At 38.7% G+C, this 22,391-nt stretch overlaps 1 protein-coding gene across 1 annotated transcript in view; it reads right to left on the reverse strand.

The window, feature by feature from the left end:
• ush2a (Usher syndrome 2A (autosomal recessive, mild)) overlaps nt 1–22,391 on the reverse strand; it is a 215,554-nt gene that overhangs the window by 130,364 nt on the left and 62,799 nt on the right. Inside the window, exons 25-30 of the mRNA XM_051939571.1 lie at nt 20,608–20,889; nt 17,373–17,548; nt 16,938–17,085; nt 11,626–11,732; nt 9,702–9,825; nt 789–919 (exon numbers count right to left, since the gene is read on the reverse strand). Coding sequence (XP_051795531.1) covers nt 789–919; nt 9,702–9,825; nt 11,626–11,732; nt 16,938–17,085; nt 17,373–17,548; nt 20,608–20,889 — 968 coding nt within the window. The remainder of the gene's footprint in view (nt 1–788; nt 920–9,701; nt 9,826–11,625; nt 11,733–16,937; nt 17,086–17,372; nt 17,549–20,607; nt 20,890–22,391) is intronic.

The following is a 22,391-nucleotide window of genomic DNA, read 5'->3' on the forward strand; positions in this document are numbered from 1 at the left end:
AAACTAAGTTCAAATATTTAGAAGTAAATATAAAAAATAAGAACAAAACTGTGTTAGATTTGTTATTATGTGTTTTGTTGTATGTTTTCAAAACACACAAGTAGAATACTAGCCTAGCCGCGCTAGACCCATGTTTCTGAAGGCACAAGGGTCTCGGGCCGCTCGACAGGGAGGGAGGCGGGCTAAAAGGTTGTCTTTCAAATCACTCTGCAGCAACTGGGTAGGTATACAACCAATCAGTGCAACGAATAGGCTGATGTAGTTCCTAGAGCGCCGGCGGATTGTGGCTAAGTCCCATTAGCTTCCCAACCAGCGGAGCCAACTGGTATATTAAGGATTTGCCATATCCCGTCGGCATAAGTCCAAATACGTCTTTCTTCTCAATGAAACACTTCAGTGCCATCTTTTGTTTATCTTTCAAGTTGAATTTTAGCTTCAAATCTTTAAGGGCTGTGGCCAAAGCCGAGTCAAAAGATAACGGTTTATTGTGCGCCGGTTGTTTCTGTCAGAATCGTCACGCCTCTGTCGTCACTTAGTTACGCCCGCCTTCTGACTCTACACTTCATGGTGATTCGTCCGGCCAGTTTTAGGAGAATCCAGCCTCGAGCCTTATGGAGGGTAACTTGACCCACCGTGGCAGAGAATTAAATTCGTTGCCGTGGGTTGTCTAGCGCGGCTAGGCTAGTAGAATACCTTATTTCAACCAGCTTTGCGTTGGCCCGGTCTTTTCATATTACATTTCAGTCTTTGTGCTCAAATTGCCTCAAAATGTCAAAATCATTACATACCTGTGGGTCAAACAAAAAGTAAGGACGTCCATTTTTGATCTGAATGGCCAGAAACTCTTCCTGATTTCCTGGAGAGAAGGCACAGAGCAGCAGCCCGTCTGGGGACCGAGTCTTGAAACTCATCTTTACACCTGATACAAAGCAAGATCAGAAACAAATGTGTGGAGACAGAGGAAGAGAGAGAGAGAGGAAAATGCAGAGAGGAAGAGAGAGTAAATTTTGCTACATTATTAAGTATTGGTTTAAGATGATGTATTAAATATTTTAAGGATATTTAGACTAAACATTTTATTTTGCCATCATAAAAAAAATCATTTAATATAAAGCGAAACTTTGGAACCACGTGATGTGTACGAAAACTTAAAATTTCAAACACTGCCAGACCCACTGAACTCTTAAAAAGCAGTACAATCAACAAAAATATAATAAATGTGGTGTTCTTTCCAAGATTTTCTGAATAATTTCATTTTTGCACTTATGCAAATTCTTACGATATGCATAGAAATCCAGTCTGAGCTTCCATGTAAGGTTTAACACTCTTCATTTTGGAAGCCAGATATGCTGCATATCTCTGCGTAGGAGGAATAAACTTACTTATTCTTACATTTCTATTAAGATCACTGCTTCCCAAAGCTCTAAGCTGACTTCATTTCCACTGTAAGCCAGCCGTCTAGAGTAATCTTCTCACTAAGATACTTTAGGGAAAACACGAGCATCAGAAGACAAGTAGACACACCTGCACTTACACTTTTAACCATGCTCACTTGTGATCTCTTGCTTTTATCTCTTAAATCTATAACCCTCCTTTGTACATTTTGGGATAGACAAAGCACATAGACTGAGTAGGGTGTTCTGGGGAGAATTTGTTGGAAGAAAATACAATCAGTGGAGCTGTTGATGGAAATTAAACTTGAAATGAAACATGCATTTTGACATCACAACACTACTCTGTGGGAAAGTTTGCGATTATCTTCAGAAAGCTCAATTACACCACCGTCAAACAAAACCTAAATAAATCCTCACACACCAACCAGAATGACATGGACATGAGATTTGAGAAAGCAAGAAGCAAGAGCAATTTGAACTTTGAAAAGCATAGAAACCGACTAAACAGTTCTATGCATTGTATCAGGCCCAACTCAAAGCTTCAGCAATGTGGGAAATTTGTGGGTACTTAGAACAGCTGAAACTCAAAGACACAAACACACACACACACACAGACACACACACGGCAGAGAATTCATCAAGCGTGCCTTCTTGTCATGTTACTATGGATCAGAGATGGGATCTTAATCCACTACTAGATCCACATAACGACACAGACCATGCAGGTTTCTGTGTGTGTCTATGAGTATGTGTGTGTGTTTCCTCAGCTCTGTCTGTCTCTGCAGAGAACAGAAGTGTGGGAAGATCTGAGGAGTTGAATGGAGGCAGTCCCGGGTTCATCAGAAGCCGGTGTTAGCAAAATAATTAGTGTGTGAATTCACTGAACATGGAGAGAAGTCAAACAGTTACATGGCAAGCTTAAAATGAATACAGATTAGCCATTTCTCACAGCTCAGTTTTCACTTTTTTTTGAGCAGTTCTTCAATCTTGTTAATTTGAGCCTACTTGTTGGACCTATTGCTATACTGGCTGTCGGTTCGTAGCAACTGATAGTGATTCAGTCATATTGTTAGATCATTTAGAAACACAGCTTTGCACTTTTTACATGCAAAAAAAATAAGGGAAATGCCTTTGAGCCTTCTTCACATACACATGTCAGACTAAAAGCAGTGTCATTAGTAACTAGTGGCAACATGCCTAACATGAATCAAAGGTGCATATTTGTGTGTCAGAAAAAAAAATGTTCCCTTATTCTTTCCTCTTGGAGTCCTTCCTAAGGAGTGGTGATGAAGAAGACGACTGACCCTAAGCATGGGGAATTCAGTGTATGCCCATCAATCACACCAAGTGTGATTCTTTTCACTTGTGCTTGACATCCTCTTACATTAAGTTGTAACTAATAAGGTATCACAGGTTTGCCATTTCAACTTCAGTCAGCCACACAAAGTGATTAAACTTGACATGCAATATACTGTACAGTATGTGGGGGAAAAAAAGACAAGGTACACTTTTCTCTGGCAAACATGAGTATAAAAGCCTGTAGTATGAATACTAAAACTGCAAAAAAGTCCCATTTGAGCAATCCAATATGCAGTGATTGCAAATAATGCACAAACTCAATAGTTTACGATAATTCTAAACTACTCTGTGAGGACAGAAGTAGAGTAACTGTAACAAGACAAAGATGTTCTTTACATTGGACTTGCATTCTGTACATCCTGCAGGCATGTGTCATTTACATTCATGACCTTGTCACCACAAAGATGAGTGAAGTCATGACAGATACCTGACATTACATTACCCCCCTTTAACCTTCTCTCTCTCTCTATCACACTCTCCTGATCTCTCAATCCTTCCTTTCTTTCGTCCCTCTGCTTTTAACCTTCCTCATCTTTTTCCTGACCTTTTCATTCTCCTTTTCTCCACCTACTGCCTCCTCTGAATATGTTTTTTATCCTTGCATCTTCAATTCTCGTTTTTACATCTCTCACTTTCAGCTCTGCTCCCCCTGCATCCTAGCTCTTTTCCTGCTGTAATTCTTATGTAAACTTTTCCAGACTGAAACATACAACAGATAGCACCAATGTGCGTGTTTCCTAATATGGCAATATTAGGTACACATTTATCGTACGCATACATATTTGCAAGCAGTCCTGCACACAGGGGACAGGCCCAAAGGTTCGGAACACACGTCACAGAAAGTGACAGTGGAAGAAGCAGCGTAACTATCATTCCTAACTTATTGGCACAGAAGTTTCTAATCATTTTATACAATTTGGAATGTGTCTGTGCAATGGTTGACAGTATTAATGTGATATGACAATAAATTCAAGAGAATGTTATTTTCTCCACGTCATGCCACGTTCATAAAGATTCAACAGGTCCAGTCCGAACCCCACAGTTACCAAAAGGTAATAATGCACATAAGGATAGCTGGGATTGTTCTTCAAGCCTATTTCGCATCAGGAGATGCTACCAAGAAAGGCTGGTGTAATGAAATTTTAAAGATTTGTTAATTTACAGTCAGAAAACGTGCTGAAAACAAGCAAATGGACTCTTAACTACAAAGGATTCAATTTTGCCGTTACACCGTTTCACTGTGTTCCATAAATTTGCACTGATTTTGTTAAGAACCAGATTGATGAGGATCAAAACCAACACACACCTCTGGAGTGACCATTTTACATTGGGCAGGTTTACAAACACAAAATGGGACTCAGAGATAATCCACTATTGGTGATCAAAGCAGAACTAACTATTTGCCAACCCAGTCTTTATGCTCTCATGGTGACATCTAATGCCATCGTCTGTGGTACACCCCCACCGACGGGTGTAAGTTGCCTTTATTGCCTCAATTTATTCTGGTAAGCAACTCAGTCCACAGCTGCAAAGTGACCCCAGAAGTCTATACTCATGGCTTCATGGGTCATAACTGGCTTTGGAGCGCTAATATCCGGATGGTGGTTTTAATGCTAGTGTTTGATATAATGTACTGTATGTTTGTGTGAGTCTGAGACTCTTTCTGATAGACAAGGTGTTATCCAAGCACGTCCAAATGTACAGCATCTAAGTGACACTGCTCGTACTCAGCAATACTTCCTTCAGATTTCCCCACAGGACTTGTGCTACTTCACACTGACAACCACTTTGGAGCCATCAACAGACAAACCTGAGCACACATCATGACAGGTGACTCTGTTACACATACAGTACAAACAGACACACTCACATAAACAAGCATACATGCACACAAGCATTTGCACTAACACGGAACACCAGTAAACACTTGCACACCTGAGAGTGCACACTAAAAACTCACAGGAACACACACGCCTAAAGACGTGTTCACACAAATGTTTTCCACATGTGCTACATGTGTTAAAGCTTTGTGTTAAACAGTAGCTCAGTTAGTGTATATACTGTATAACAAACATGTTTGGAGAACTACTATATACTGTATACTACATAACTACTTGTCTAATGGGGTTTCCCAAAGTAATTATCTTGCCTTTGCACAAGGCTGAACCACACACAAAAAAAAAAAACCTAAATAATTTTCTTAGCTGTATTTTTGCTTTACTTTGTAGTTTGCTTTTTTTTTTTTAACCTTTCTCTTACCATATGAATAGTTAGTGTATTGATCAAGTGCAGTAATGCAAAAACACTCTAAGTTTAGGGACAGTTTGCAGATGCAATCGAAAGAGAAGAGAATGAATTTATTGATCATTACCCATTTCCAAAGCCTGAGTTGTGACAGTGTACAGCCACTACCTTTGAGCACAGCTGTAGCTGATGATATGACTATTGCTCTGATTATAGCTGCTATCGGGTTGAACCTCTGATGTCGGATATCATTATTTTATCTGTACTGTAGCTACTCTTTAATGCTCCTATTCAAATTAACCAAGATGCCATCATCATTAAGCCATGTAGGCATTTGAACTCACCCTTTGTCAAGTGTGACAGATGCATTACCAATACAACAAGGAGTTCAGACAATGATAGCTTCAATACAGCACTCAGCCAGCATCACCTTGTCAACTCACAGCACGCACATAATCACTGCATGCAGTTAGTGCAACATCCAACGTAATGTGTCACAGCCATAATCATAACAACCAAGTCACAGCAATGGCTACAGCAGCAGCCACAGTGACAGCTTTGAGGTCCAGCAGCTAAACTCTCAGTAAGTTTCAAAAGCAATCACAGAGCTCGCTCCTCAGATGATCCTATTCTAACTGCAGAAATATACATTCTGTCTGTGTAACCAGTTTTATGTATTATTTCTACTACATATTTCATAAAACTTTGCATTACACAGATCAGCCTCCACATTAACACCACCTGCCTAATATAGTGCAGGCCCACCTTGTGCTGCCAAAACAACCCTGACTCATTAAATCAAAAATATTTGGGTTCTGTGGGTTGGATCATTATTGATCAGGCTTGTTACATTGCATCCATCTGGCTGGATTTGTTGGCCGGGTCAATACCTTGAGCTCTTTGTCATGTTCCACGAGCCCTTAATGAGAAGTTTTTTGTGGAAGAGCATCTCTGTTGTGAGGGAATACCAGTACCATGTGGGGGTTGACTTGTTCTGAAGCAATGTTTAGGTGGGTGGTATGCGTCAAAATAACAGCCACGTGAATGTGAACAACCCTGGTTCAAATCATTGAAAAAAAACACATGGAACATTTGCTTTTTGTTTTAGACCCAGTAGAATTCAGGTTAAAGTTGTAAAGTTGATCTTCAAGTATAAGTACCATCTCATCATGTCAGTTCACCCTGACCTGATGAGGTGGAATATTTCTCTCATATGTACTAAGATAAAAAAATAGCTTTTAAATATTAGTCAATATACATCATTTTCTTTATATAAGTGATACAATACTTAATGTATTGTAAGAAACATTTTATGAACTACAAGCACATAAAATTAGCTACACTCACACCATCAACTTGAGATTAGCTAAATGAAATTGTTTCAGCGTATTACTTAAACTGAATTTAGACAAATTAAAAATAATTATGGTCTGTTTGAAATGGTGTTCATTCATACTGAACATAAAAAAGGATTTGTTACATTCCATAAAATATAATGTTAACAGGGAACAATATTGAGCCATTTACAGTTTTAAGTGGAGTCTTATTTATTGGGTAGTATTGTTTCATGTGCATTGTTTCTCCTCTTTCTGTCTCAGTAAACAGTGGAGGTTGTGTGTAATCATCTACACAACATAACCTGAATAACTCCAGTCATGTTAGCTCTCTGCTGGCATTAATCAGAGCCTGGCGTATTAATGAGAGCGCGGCAGCCAGCTAATTACACCCATAGATTCTGCAGCAGCCCATTAAATATACAAATGACAGAATTAAAGAGCCCAGCCTCTTCTGATTAATCTTTAAATGGGGAAAAACTAATGATGTCTGTGCAAACTTTCCCTTCACACATTTCTCCCCCTCTCCTCTCAACGTCAATGCCTGGCAATCAATCATATTAATTAAGGAAAAATAATTTGTATCATTTAACATTTCCCTCTTTCCTGCTCAGTTGCTGCAGTGGTACTGCAGCAGTGTACTGTATTAGACATGTCTGGAAATTATCCAAGTCTGTTTGTGCCTGCATTCGTTTTTTTTGTCTAAAATATTTGTGTGATGTTTCTGTTCTTTTTTTTACTGCAGGTTAAAGAAATATATCTGGATTAGTGAAAATATAAGCAGGACATCACTTCATTCCAATCAGCCCATTTCAAGTTCAAACAGTGAAGAATTAAAAAGGAGAGCGAGGACTATATAATCTAGCAGACCCATTTCCATTTAAATATATTATTTTACAAAGAATAACATATGTCAATCCTAAACAAGATGCACAGTTCTCAACTCAAAAATGAGTGGACGGCAGCAGGGCTTTAGAAACAAAAACCCTTTAGTTAAGATGAATGAACTAACATGCATTTATGGAAACAAGCACTTACAGGTTATTCATATCAAAGCATGATTGCATATAGTTATAATCCAGTTTTATCTAAAGTAAGATTCAGTGTGGTAAATATTGACCTCAAGTGCCCTCATTAGGCATTAAGAAGCGTCTTTAAACACAAGTGAGCAGACTTCATTTATGGAAACATGCACTCCTATTACAGTAATTGCACATGGAAAACAATCTATTTGGCCCAAAAATTATTTTAGTAAAGTGGCCATAAAATAACAGGTGAAAGGGCAAATATCATGTGATTTTACATGGTAAACTATCTTGACCTTATGAAGATTTAGCATACTAAATACTGACCTTGATGTGCCCTTAATTCACATGTTTGGGAAATGAGAAAGCCTGCAGTAAGCCTCAATGGAAGCAACAAATGATTAACATTCTGAGGATGATGCATAATGTTGATGGAGAAAAATGATGATTTGCTGTTTCATACAAAATACCCATCAGGATCTTCTGAGGTATCAATGCTGCCTTTAGAAAAAAAAAAGTTTTCTTAAGGCTCAAAAGAACCTAATTTCCAAGCAGCGCGGTTGGTTCCCAGTTTGGTTCCCAAATGAAATATCACAGGGTCTTGCAATGTCAAACTGAACAAAACAGACTGCAAAGATTTAGCTCTTACAAAAAAAATTACAGTTGTCATTGCTGGAGTTACAAGGTTTCCACAAGACATCAACGATTGACGAGTCTCTCCTCTGTGATCAATTGACTCTCGAGGGGGCATTACACTGCATTACATTCATAATCCAATTTGGCTTTGATTTGTTCGCTGTTCCGTGCGCTTCGATGGGAATAATTGTCTGTAGATGATGCTATTAGTATTGATGGTTGTGAAAGGGCGATGGTTTGAGGACTGCCGACACATTGATGGTCCAGAATAGATCCGGTCTGAAAGTGATTGTCTGATCCATTACCCTTTATGAAGGAGGAGAGTGGAGGAGATGAGGGGCATCCCTCAATAGCAAAAATCATCATCTATTTGCTGGCAGTTTTCAGAGACATCTATTTACCTTTGTGCTGGAGGAGCAAGGATGAGATCAAAAATCATCATTTGTTGATTTGGGATAAAGACACAGGACTCAGGGCTCAATGAACAAGAACCATGACAATGATTTTCAGATGTCCGAACATTTCACAAGAATTGGTTTTAGTAATTTGCATTAGGCTAACAGGTGCACATTTATTATAAAGGACAAGGACACAAACTGGACACTCTTTAGGCATCTTTTTTTTTTTTTTTAACTATTTATTGAAATAAAAACTGTGTCCAAAATGGCCCGTAACATTTTAAGGAAGTAAACTTATAGAAGAAATTGGAGCTCTGATATCCATTTAACAAAAATATCAAAGATCTGTCTAAATTTTCATTGGAAAAAAAATGTTTAGTATACATGCATTTCAGTCGCACGTATTAAACATTTATAGTCATACACACTCAGACGTTCTCATGTCCATAAGAAAAGTCAAGTTATCATATGTGGAAAAAGGAAATTAGAGAAGAGGTGAACACAATAATCTATAGAATCCAACTCTTAATAGTAAATAATAGGTCTTTCTTATAATTGAGCTTCAGTTCAAATTAAAACTAACTTTAAATACGACAACGATTTTCTTAGTATAAAACAAATACATTAAATCTAATTTGAGATTATGGGGTGGCAAACATATCTGGGAATTTTGGATGGAGGAAGATTATATGACCAAAACAGAGAGCTTTGTTAGCTCAATTACAGTTGATCGTGGACTCATAAGGATTACAAATGAAAACTTGTATCTGAACAAAGTCAGGAATTTGTCACCAGCTTCAGAAACCTTGCTTACCCACAGATGAAAACACATTTTTGGCATTTAATGCACAGTTTTAACATGGTCTGGTAAGGTCTACTTTAAACTTCCCACATATTATAACATAGCTGGTGATACAAGGTTGGTGCAGGACAGTGAAGTAATCTCAAGTGGCATCAAAGAGCTTTGCTTGCTCAAATCCCACTGATTAGTATCAGCAGTCATTAATTATGAGCGTCAGACTGGGTGATGTTCTCAGATGAAGCAGAACATGTTTGGCTGTGCAGCTCAACCCTCTAATGATGCTGGTAAACAGAAAGATAATTGTCCTTTAAGATGACTGGATAAGTCATTCTAAAGGAATGTCACTGGAAGACTGAGACACTGCAGTGCAATCATTGAACAACACAAAAACACAGGCGTGTCCTCTCATACACCACATGCAACACGTGCAACACACAGCAATGCAGAGAGACATACAATCAACTTTCAGTTACACGGACATCTGCTTGTAACTGGACATACTTTAGTACCTGTAAAGTCAGTATTGACAGGAAGAGAGTCACTGGGAAATTGGTAGTAACTGTTTCCTGGGAATCTGGTGCCTCTGACAACAGGACTTTGTGGGTCAGAGAGAGAGACATCAGTCCTCTCCACCTGGAAAACATGCAACATATAACAATATTTCAATAATAAATCAAGAATATATGTTCACATGTATGTGTGTCTGTTCATTGCTTCTCTTGAGAAACATTCATCTGATGCACGTCACACTTGGTTGGTATATTGCTGGGGACCCAAGGATGTGCAGTGTTGAATGCTAAGTTGTTTGCATGAACGGTTCTCAAGAAACATAAAAGGAGAAGCATTAAAAGATAGCTGGGTACAATGTTAGGGCTGAAGCAAATTTTTGATGCAACTGATTACGACAACGGTGCGTCACAAAGATAGCTGCCCACAGTCAAAGCATCCCGGCTCATATGAAGTAGGTGAGCATTTAAAATAAAGACTTGGGTTTATCCTCTCTTTCTCAGCATTGCTCAGTCTACAGAGGCATCAGAAAATTTGAGGATCAACGTGAACACTGTTAACAGCATGCGTGATAGGCGGCTCACAGGTCAACAGCTTTGAGCACAACTTAACAGTGGTTGTAGTCTCAGTTTCAACTGTGAAGAGAACACTTCGAGTTGCAGGTTTTAAACGTTCAGTTGAATCAAGAAAGTCATTCCTAGGACGTCAGTTTGAGAAAAAGAGGCTTGCCTGCGCCATGAAACACTGCCAATGGACTACTGAAGACTGGAAGAAGGTATTATAGACTGATGGGTCAAAATGTGAAATCTTTGATTCATCACAGAGGATCTTTGTACGCCGTCGAGTAGGTGAAAGGACGGTTCCTCCGTGGGTGATGTCAACTGTCAAACATGGAGGAGGAAGTGTGATGGTCTGGAGCTGTTTTGCTGAATCCAGGGTCGGTGACTTGTACACAGTGAGAGTCAACCTGAACCAGAACAGCTACAGCATTCTGCAGCGCCATGCAGTACCCTCTGGTATGTTTCTAGTTATTCAGGGGTTCATCCTACAGCAAGATAATGACCCAAAACATCAGTCCAACCTATGCCAGAACTACCTTAGGAAAAAAAACAACAAGATGGTAAGCTTGGAAACATGGAGTGACCAACACCGTCTTCAGACTTAAATCCTATGGAGCTGGTTTGGGATGAACTGGACAGAAGAGTGAAAGCAAAGCAATCTACAAGTGCCACACATTTATGAGACTTCTGCTACAGAGTTGGGAAGAACTTCCTGGAGAATAGTTGATTTCCATTGTGGAAAGAATATCATGAGCGTGTTCAGCTGGTTACTTTAATGAGCCAAAGGTTTAGAAAACATTTTGGGTTTTATTTTTTAAATTAATTTGCTCATTTGTTCTATGTTTTCATTTCAGAGTACAATGAGACATTAACATGTATCATTTCCAATAAAAAACTGGAAAAATTGGGGTGCTCTTAAACTTTTGACCGGTAGTGTTTATTTCACACTATCAGGGTTAAACTTGGTAATTAATCTGTTGGTTACATGTGCTAAACTATGGGTGGGGATTTGTCAGGATCACAGATCAACTACAGTCCATTACATCACTATTACACTATCAAAATTCAGGTAAAAATAAGTAAATATAGAACCACGGACTGCCCATGAACCCAAGACATAAAGCGCTCTCTGAACACACACACACAGGTGTAAGCATATGTTGCATCAGGTCTTAAATGTTGGTGTCAGTATGCCAATGCTAAGCAGGTACAATACACCTTGTTCACCATCTTAGTTTAGTGTGTTAGCACGGCACCATTTGCTAATTAGCAATAAACACAAAGTAGCCTACAGCTGAGACTGATGGGAAAAAAACTGAAAATAATTCCAAACTGGCATATATGGTATATAAGGCAATTCTCATACCTGATATAAAGGGTGCGGTCCATTGAGTTGAGCTGGAGGGTCCCAGTCTATCTGAATGGCGGTTTCATTTACTGGGTGTAATCGAGGTGATGACAGCCCTGTTGGTGCTAAAAAGAGACATATAAGGAAAAACAGAGACTGAATGTCAATAACGTAAAATAGCAACTAGTAATTTGATCCAATTTTTATGTAGATGAATGAACTTTTTGTTACTTTTATAGTTATGTTTTGCTTGGAAAAGCTATCCAAAATGCAGACACATAAGTTGTGTTCTATAGCCATCATACTCACATTCAACACATTCAAACAGTGTACTTTTAATCATGATAAAAATGTGCCATACTTGAAAAGCATCTTTAGACTATTTTCCTCATACTGCACATACTACAGACTGGTTAGAAGAACAATTTTCATTTAATAGAGGGCCAATTTAATTTTCTTCTTTCACTTTAGATGGTAAATTAAATGCCCCTTTGAAACATACTGGAAGGTACTGGATTTGCAGTTTTTGACATGCATCATAAATAAATCAACCTGAGACTGGCTGATATGGGGAGGGAAGATATATAAGAATGGAGGGAGAAGCATAGCGAGTGATGGACTGGTGTAGAGATGGGAAAGATGTGTGTGCATTAAGTGTCATTCCATCGTTGTGTTTCTGTGTATGTGTGAGTGCGTTTCAGTAATTGCCTAAATGGTCTGTGGTGGGAGTAAATTAGCTCTCAGTGACACACATGCGGACCATCTTTAGTGTGAGTTCTAATAGAGCTCTTAAAAGGGAAGTGGACAGCTTGTCTTAGGCGCCTCATCTTGCCACATCAAACCATAAATTACTGCCAATCGATAGCTTACCAGTCTATTGATATTGAGCTATGGTGACATTTAGTACATTGACTATGCCACACACACATACACGCATACATACATGTGTTAACATGTGCCTTGCTTCAAACAGTGGTGTCCTGTATAGTACGTATGCCAGGTTCAAAACACATTATTCTTTCTGGTAACATGGGCAGACACCTAGAAAGTGGACAAGGAAATCTAAAATGTAAGTGGTTTGAAATTACAGTAATGAATATGGTATGGAAAAAATTTTTCAATGGGAAACAGTTGCAGGTTAATGCTTTACCTTCTAAACAACTAAACCTTGCAGTATGTGTGACAACACAAGACTTTCATTGCATGATTTTGAGTGAACCCTCGGTGAGACTGCAATGTTACTGAGGGTTTTATAACTGATCAACTTACTGTCAGATCTATTGACACCACTGTGTTCTTTACTAAACAAGAAATATTTGACTGGACTGGTTTAAAACTACCGTAAAACATAAATCCTCTTGTCTTTGCAAACCAAGAACATTCACCCTATTTGTATTTATAATGTTCTCAGATATATCTAAACTATGCAAAATTACATTATACCATTGTATTCTGGAGTAAGAGCTAAAAGCTAAAAGACACCTCTTTCTAATTTCTGAAAGAAAGAAAAAATTACTGGATCAAACATCAATTCTGAATCAAAGTGCAACATCAACAATTGAACTATGATATTCCCGCTCTGAAATCCAAGTCAAACCTATATTGAAGTTTGCAGTTTTGTATTTCAATAGCTACCTCAGAGACTTTGTACAAATCACTCTTTAAAGCAGCATCTCTTATTTCATCAGAATAAAATTACCTGCTGCTTTAGCAAGACGTTTTCTGACACCTGTGTACATCCGTGGCTGATTTATGACAGCGGGACTCAAACTCTGCTGTCTGGAAACAATTAGGACTTATTTAGAGTAAAAATATGAAAATGTTGTAATCGGCAGGATTACTAGGAGTCAGTGAAAAAAACAAAAAATAATTTAACACTTTTCCTTTGCTTAGCTATTTAGTAACCACATTACTGGGAAAAGCACCTCATGACAATAATTACTGTGAGTTACAGCGGTCAGCATGTACTGGTCACAAGTGGGCAACAATCAGTCTTCAATCTACCGCACTTACATATCAAGGGAAAACATTACAAACTTGACAGGACGGAGGGGTTTGAGTGTGTGTTCATGTTTGTTTGTGTGACATAAGCAGCTTTTCTCCTTAGTGGCTGGTGTGATTGTAACATACTGTTGTGTATTCTTTGAATGTCATGTATTCATTTATTGTATCTGCTTGTTAATTCACTGAAATGTACTTAACACTATGACACATTCAGTTTGACGAAACCCACTTGCCTTATCATGAAAATGCTCAAACACACGCACACACACACACACACACACACACACACACACACACACACACACACACACACACACACACACACACACACACACACACACACACACACACACACACACACAAGGTTAACAGTCCACCAGAAAGGTTAATTTTAGCTGCCGACATGGTAATGAAGCAGCTAAATCATGGGCCAGCTCCCAGGAGCAATTGTGTGTGTGTGTGTGTGTGTGTGTGTGTGTGTGTGTGTGTGTGTGTGTGTGTGTGTGTGTGTTTCCTGTTTTTACAGCGACTGACATGTCTTAACAGGCTCTTAGCGTACAGTTACACCACGCACATAAGCACACCACTTATTGACATGGCGATCCCTTGCCATGCATATTTCTCTTCTCAAGAAGGGCCTCAGGCCAATTATGCGTAAATCAATAAAGTTCCTGTTCTGTTGAGTGGTGTTACAGTGTGAGTGTGTATGTGTGTATGTCTCTCTGTGTGTATGTCTTGTAGAACAAGCCTTTATGGATGTAGGATACATAAAACATCACCATCAGCCCCTGATTAGCCACTCACTTTACGTTGTGATCGATAACTTTGCAGAAAGACACACACATTGAAACAATTGCAAATGTATCAACACACATGGACAGAGACCTCTTTCCTTGTGTCGCTACGTCTGTCTCAGTGTGCACGCAAATGTTTAGTCATGTGCTTTGGTGTAACTCCAGTGGTTTCACAGATGCTGTCTGCTCACTTACAGCAGATGGTAGCTGGCTCTAATGGCCCAGCCTGAAGTGTGGTAGATTTATCAGTGCATCTGTACCACGCTCAAGTGCACCTTACCAAGAGTACTACTTAACATGAAGATCATTTTCTCCACAAATAAAGTTTTTTTTTCATTTCATCTCAATGGAATACAGATTAAAGACCACAATTAGAGAGCTTTAGGATACATTTTTGGGCAAATTACACAGAATGCTTTCATTTAATAGTCAAGTGTGACAAGTAGGAATTCTCCTAGGATTATTTCTAAAAATGGGGTGGAGAAGAGATAAAATCCAAGGATTGCACATAGATGTAGTTATGATACAGTCAACACTGCATTTTAGAGCAAAAAATGAAAATGTATCTGAACTTTTCATTTGTTAAATTCAGACTGTTTGGACAAGACTTCAGAGTAAAATGGGAATGTCTGGTAATATATTTGGCTCAGGTAAGAACAACGAGATGGGTTGATTGAGGTTTAATAGGCTGTAAAAAAAAAATTCTGATCCTAAAGAAAATCTGTCTGTCCATCTATTATCTATACACTACTTAATCCTCATTAGCGTTACAGGGCGCTGGAGCCTATTCCAGCTGACTTAGGGTGAACGCAGGGGACACCCTGGACAGGTCACCAGTCTATTGCATGGCTGCACATAGAAACAAACAAGCACACTCACATTCACACCTACGGACAATTTAGAGTTACCAATTAATCTCAGCATGTTTCTGAATCGTGGGAGGTAACCAGAGTATCCGGAGAAAACCCACGCATGCACAGGGAGAACATGCAAACTATAGCCTCTTTAAAAGGGAAAAAGTGTTTTAATACAACACTAATGACGTGTGCATCTCCCAATCCTTCTTTTAATTTCAGCACTAAAGGTTATTGTTGCATATTTTGTGTGAATTGTCGAGATTATAGTTAAACTGAAAGAGAAAAAGTGATAAGAGATGTGCAACAGCAGAAGCTCAACACCCAGTGGAGACGCACATGCTATGCAAATTGTTTTGAGATTAAAAAAAAGAACTGCCTAACAGCATATGCCATTATCATTTCTTATAGTTGAAACAAGGGACATCTTTGGCGTTAGATGAAACAAAACGGTGGCAACAGATGTGGCTGTTAAAAATACATTCAAAAAGTCAACTGGGTACAATAAGCCATATTGAATTGTACAGTATTACAGTCAAGAGAAGTCTTTGGAATCACTTGAAATAAACATTGTCGCTGTGTCAACAGATGTAGCCATTAAAAATACATTTAAAAAGTCCACCGATTACAACATGAAGTATCATTCATCACAATAAACACAAGGAATGACTTTTGGAGAATTGTATGAAATGAAGATATTCGCTATGTCAACAGATGTAGCTGTTTAGAGTACGCTCAAAAGCTGAAATCCCTGAGCAAGTATTTATAGATGAAAGTTTTTTTCCCCCACAACCACTTTGTGCACCCATTGTCTATTCACCTGAAGAGATAAACAAAACAAAAACAAAACAGGAAAAAACATAACATGAGCAGCAAGCACAGAGACCGTTACTGAACAGATGGAAAAGTGTGTTGGAGGGTCAAGTGTGTGCGTGAGTGCAATATGTATACTGCAGAGTGATTCATGTTCCTCTGCTGCCATGTGCTATTTGTGTTTAAGTGAAAGAGCCAGGTAGAGATAGAAGTGAAGGATGGACTCAGTGAAAAAGTGAGAAAGCAACAGACTGTCAAGAGAGAAACAGATAAAGGCATTAAATAAAAAAATCTGTGTGTATGTATGTCATCCTGCACTGATCAATTAGTGCTCATCTCAGTCCCAGAGATTTGTGTCTGAGTTATTAAACACAGCTAATTCATCCGACTTCCATAATGGTTATAAATCTACAGAAGAGAGAGAGAGCGAGAGGGAGAGACGCTGCATGTGTGTTTCTGTAACTGTGTGTGTTTGATTCATGGGCAGCAGGAAGTGTGTGCTACGCCACATTTTTCTCCTTGTAATTAACAGTAAATTGTTTTTACTGCTGTACACCATGAATATCCCCTCTGGTTAACATGACCAATGCTGTCTCCACTCAAGTACCCGATGACTAACTGTGTGCTTGTAGAAGTGTGTGCATATGTCAAAGGCTTGTGTTGCAGTTGCTGTGAAGTGAACACAACACATGCTAATGATTTAATAACACAATCAGTATGTGGCAGAGCTGCTGTTATCCTTTAAACAGGCAATATTTGGACACTATCACAATTTTTCTGTTTGCTGCTTACTGATGTGAGGCAATGTGTACTTTCCTTCTTGTTTGTTTTAATGCATCTTTGAGTGCGTATCTTTTTTCCCTACCTGCTGCTAGGGTCTGTCCTGCGCTTTGCAGACTGGTAATGCAACCTGTTTTTGTGCAGAGTGTGACAGTGAAGTTGTACACATGGTACGGCTTCAATCCTTTAACTACAAAAAAAGGCTGTGATGATGGTCCCACCCTGTGCAAGACCTGGAAAACAGAGACAAACACAGAGCCACGCGATTAAAACTTAGATAAGGCAGATGAAGGCGCAGACCACTTTCTCCAAGCCAAGAAGACTCAAATGTCAGTTAAAAATAAGAAGAGTTAATTCAAAAGCATTAGTCCCCTAAAACCATCCTCTACACATTTATAATCTTTCTACTTTGACTTCTACCCATTGGGACAATTTCAACCCAACTGAAGGCTGTAGGTAAGCTTGAAGGTTTTTCCCAAATCAAGTTCAAGTCCAATTAAATGTCTGTGTGTGCACTTACCTGATTAACAACCGGAGGAGCATAGGGATTGTTGGTCTGTTCAGTAAGCAAGTTGACCCGATATTCTGTGACTTCTCCTCTGGCGATGACCCCTTGACCCTCAGCAGAGCTCCATGTGATTTTCAGACTGGTAGATGACAGCGCAGACACTTGTGGAGGGGCTATAAACTCTGGGACTGGAAACATGGACAAAAACATGGACATATGAAAAATATAGAGAACATTTTTAGCAGTTAGTTACAGATCAATCAATTGTTAAATAATTAATGTAAATAATTTAAAATATTAAAAATTATCTGAACAAATCACTATGTAGATATGAAATAATTAGTTGCATATAATTAGGTACTGTAGTGAATTGTATTAAATATTGGAATATAACTTTAACATTTTGACACAACTGTACAGTAAAAGGAGTAGCAAATAAGTGTGCGTTCAAATGTCATTTAAGTCCAGTTAATGTTAGATGCTTGTGTTGTCTACATTCTTCAATACAACACACAGTCTGGCCATGACTTGCAGTAGGGAGGCAGCAAGTTTGTTCACCTTATGCCTTTCTTAAGTTAAGTGTCCACTAGATGCCATTATCCCACACGTCAACGCACCGCATCTGAAAACCGCATGCATGGTGAGCGGTCACAGTGGGCCACAACATTGTCACATGACCGCATTCAAGCAACAGCGGGCCAGTACGTAAACATGTGACCACGCTTTCAGCTTGACAGTCCAGCAGATGAGTCGGATAAACAAAGCTGGTCGGCTGCAAACTTTCTTTTTGATTTCGACAACATGAGAACAGATTCTGCTGCTGCACAGCTTATTTCTCGCCTCAGGCGTTTTCAGAAATACTTTTCGCTTAACTGTTTTCGAAATAGAAGGGAAAGCTTGCGGCCAGACTGTAGAGCTGATAGCGCGGTCACATGACCACATAGTGGCCTACTGAAGCGCAAGCGCTGTCATGTGACAATGTTGTGGTCCACTAGTGACCGCCCACCAAGCGTGCGATTTTCAGATGCGGTGAAAATTGTATCTAGTGGACGTGCAGCTTCACTGTGAATCACAGTTCACTAAAGATACATCTTAAATCCGTGACTTATTTTAGGTATCTGCAGATTTTCTGTGAAATTAAAAAGGATACTTTCTGGATGTGAACAGTCAGTAACTGAAAAGAAACCTGGAACTCATGTGACCCCGAACCCCGACCGATCAACAAAGATGGCCACCCTCCCAGTGCCTGGTTCTTTCTGGTAAAAGGGAAGTTTTCTTCCTGCTGTTGCCAAGTGCTTGTGCAAAGGGAATCCTATAGAATTGTTCTTTTTTTCCATATACAAATTTGTAAGGAGGCTGCACACTGCATGTTAGCACTGTTGTCTTGCAGCTAGAAGACACCTGGCCTGGGATCTTTCTTCATGGAGTTTGCATGTTCTTCCTGTGCATGTGTGGCTTTTGTCCAGGTTCTCTGGTTTCCTCTGACAGACCAAAAATATGCTGAAAAATATGATAATTTTAAATTATATGGAGGTGTGAATTTGAGAGTATCTTGTTTCTCTGTGTGTAACCCTGCACTAGACTGGTGACCTGTCCAGGGTGTCCCCTGCCTTCGCCCTGAGTCAGCTGGAATAGACTCCAGCCTCCCTACAACTCTGATGAGGACTAAGAGATGTATAGATAATGAATAGATGGAAATTTGTAAGGCCTTCACCTTACTGTGTGAAGTTAACATTTAGTAAATTTAAATCATATGAAAAAAGGAACTGAATTGAATTTGAAAAGTTGTAGTGACCATTTAAACTTTGCTGCAGAAAAATTCTAAATTTACATAAATTTAAATGTATTCCCCAAGCTTTTATCCAAACTATTCTAAAACAACTTCAACTGCCAATAGCAACAGAGGAAGCCTATTTTGCTTCAACATGCATTTCACTTCATTCCTGTTTAACATCAGTGAGTCAAAAAAGATGGGTTTCTCCTTATATGATGTGTGTCTGAGAGTAGAACCATACATTTGTTGCTAATCACTGTGATGTAAAGGGTTAAGCTACTCATTTTTCATTTCTTAATATTTTGGTGACTTTTTTCCTTTCACTGACTCCTAACACATTAAAAATGAACCTTTTACAGTTCATTAAAAATAAAAAACTAAATTTGACACAAAGCCACACATTAAAAATCAAGACTTAGTGGACATTATGTGGACTTAATGGATTTAAGTATTCCATAATTCTACGGTTGTGATAGCCACAATTACATGACAGATTAGAGAGAATGATTCTTTATTCTACTGTTGATGGCATCTAACTGTGAAATATGCTGTGAAATGTGATTCATGGTAGACATAACCACAGTCATATTCTTTCTTTCTAACACAGCACATGAACGCGCTCAAACACGGACACACATTCCACATTTAAAATGGTGTTATCATATGCTTGTTATCCAGACACATAGCTTAGAGTGATGTTGGAGGCAATCGTTTAGTCCTAATGAGCCATATCATCTCTTTGAAATTCAAATATCTTAATGAGTTTACCCTCCCCCACATAGTTTTATTTCCTTTTTCCTTCCTCACTTCCTGTCTTCCCATCTAGCACTCTTTGTTTTTGCTTTATTTAATGGAATTCATTTCCTATACACCTGTGGAAAAAAAGGTGGAAAGACATTTTTACCACATCACCACTTTTTGGCACTATTTAGATCCGGGATTTCTCAGAATTTCCCCCCCATAAATTTCTTCTTTTAAGTAAATAAACTAAAATGTCAATGCATGGAGAAGAATTTTGACTTAATTTTAATAAATTTTATACCTACTGAGAGGCAACTTTATGTAAACTCGCATAAGGAAACAAAATTTAGGCTAGTATTTATTCTACAAAAATGCATATGTATGTTTTTATTTTATGGTTTCTGAACAAGAAAACACATGCAGTACCATTTTTGTGAAGCCACCATGTAACGCCCATGGGAGAAAATCCAGCTTATAAAAGTCCTCGCTGGACTCACCACTCAACCAGCACTCGTTGCCAATTGGCAAAAAGTCTGTCTTTGGACAATGAAATCAACTTTCTGAAGATCATGAAGTAATTTTGTTTGATGTTAAACTGCTCTCTTTAAAACACCAATTACCACAGTCCTCCTGTCTACTTGTCTACCTAATCCAAACTGATATTGCTTCATTAAACCGAAATACACCTCATGAGTAAATAACAAAAAGAGAAGTTTAACCATGACCACAAACCTCCCTCCATGGTGCGCGCTGTGGTCCACCCTGAAGTGACACTTCCTGCAGTACTGATGCTTACAACTCTCAGCTGGTATGTTGAAAACGCCTGCAGCCCCGCTACAATGGCGGTGCTCTCAGGGGGTGACACTGTGCTTCTATTGCTTAGAGTTGCTTCTGGGGAAACACTTGGATCCAGCCAACCGGAGCTGAAGAACACTCTCTTCTCAGCAGCAAGACTGGAAAGGTTCTGTGATTCCACTGGTCCACGCAGATAAACCTCATATCTTGTGATAACACCTGACCCGAAAGAAAAAAAAACTGTTAAATCAAAGCAGTCTGCAGGAAATTGGCTGTGACGATCAAAATAAAAACTCCTCACCAAATAGTTATTGCTGAAATTAAATATGGAAAGCAACAATTGCAGCTGCAGGGATTGTTATGGAAACACTGCAACACACTTTTACTGTTTTGCTCTCTGGTGGGAACCAGACTATTGTCCTACTCTCATATGCTCTATTCCACTTGTCAATATGAAAATAACACAGCTGGGTTAGAATGAGGACAGAGCAGCAGCAAAATACAATAAGGGACTTACAGACTCACCATGGAATAAATGACTGTCCAAATGTTTTTGTAAGTATAAAATACAAACATCAAATAATACAGAGGCCTAATGTGGGACCTGTAGTGTCACGGAAGCTTCAATTAATGACCACAACGTATCTGTCTTTGTGAACTTCTACTGAACATATGCTGCAGCATTACATGGAGAAAAGGGTAAAATGCAATGTAAACAAACCCACATCGGTATCTCATCACGGAGATTCGTTTTTTTCAACTACACGCAAGACACTTCCTCAAAAGTGAGCTTCAAAATAAAAGCACTTCCTGCTCACAGCAATAAAACAAATTATTAGTCAGAATAAACTAACTTATTCATTTACAGATTTTCTATTGCAATTACTGTTCCATGTAACACATTTTATGCAACTGAATATAATGAACTGCTTATTTAATTATTTTAGCCTTAATAATTCACAACAGGACCATTAGCAACAGATGCTGCATACCCTCTCCTTAACTTGCTTGCTTCATTCTTGAATATTTTTACATGCCCATCTTGTCCCTTTATCTCCTGTCTAATGTAAATGCAGTGCATATCGAGTAGGTTTTACAACTGCTTTATTTAAAACATGTCACAACAGCAAACTATCTGTAGACAACCAATTAACATAACGCTATAATTGTACATGACTACTGACTATCCTTTCTAACTCACAAATTATTATATAAAATGCTGGAAAATTCACAATTTATGATGGACCTTGCATTACCCTCTAATTTATGGGTTTTCACTGTATCTGCTAGTCTAAAAGTTCTTACATCTGAAAATGATGCATTCATTTTATGCTAAGATTAAAAAGAGCTGTTATTCAAAATTGTAAATGTCACCAGTGTCTGCACTTTAGTTTAAACAGTGTCTAGCAAGCTAAGGGCACCATAAAGCAAATTTAAATCGTCTCAGTATTGTAGTATTATAGTAGCGAGTGCTAAAAAACCTGAGGACAAACAACATAACCTAAGATAAAATACAAACCTACTACTGTGGAGCTTCCATGCCTTCAAAATGAACTGAAAAGGTCTCAGTGACCATCAAACACACATTGTGCTTGTATCCCCAACTCACAGAGAAAAGACAAAAAAACTAGTGTTGACAGATGGACTAATGTGCTGTATAATAAAAACTGATCTCTTCCAGCCAGTCACTATTTATTTCTACAAAAATCGATGACCACAAT

This window comes from Acanthochromis polyacanthus, chromosome 2 (genome assembly GCF_021347895.1).
Source record: "Acanthochromis polyacanthus isolate Apoly-LR-REF ecotype Palm Island chromosome 2, KAUST_Apoly_ChrSc, whole genome shotgun sequence".
Taxonomy (NCBI): domain Eukaryota; kingdom Metazoa; phylum Chordata; class Actinopteri; family Pomacentridae; genus Acanthochromis; species Acanthochromis polyacanthus.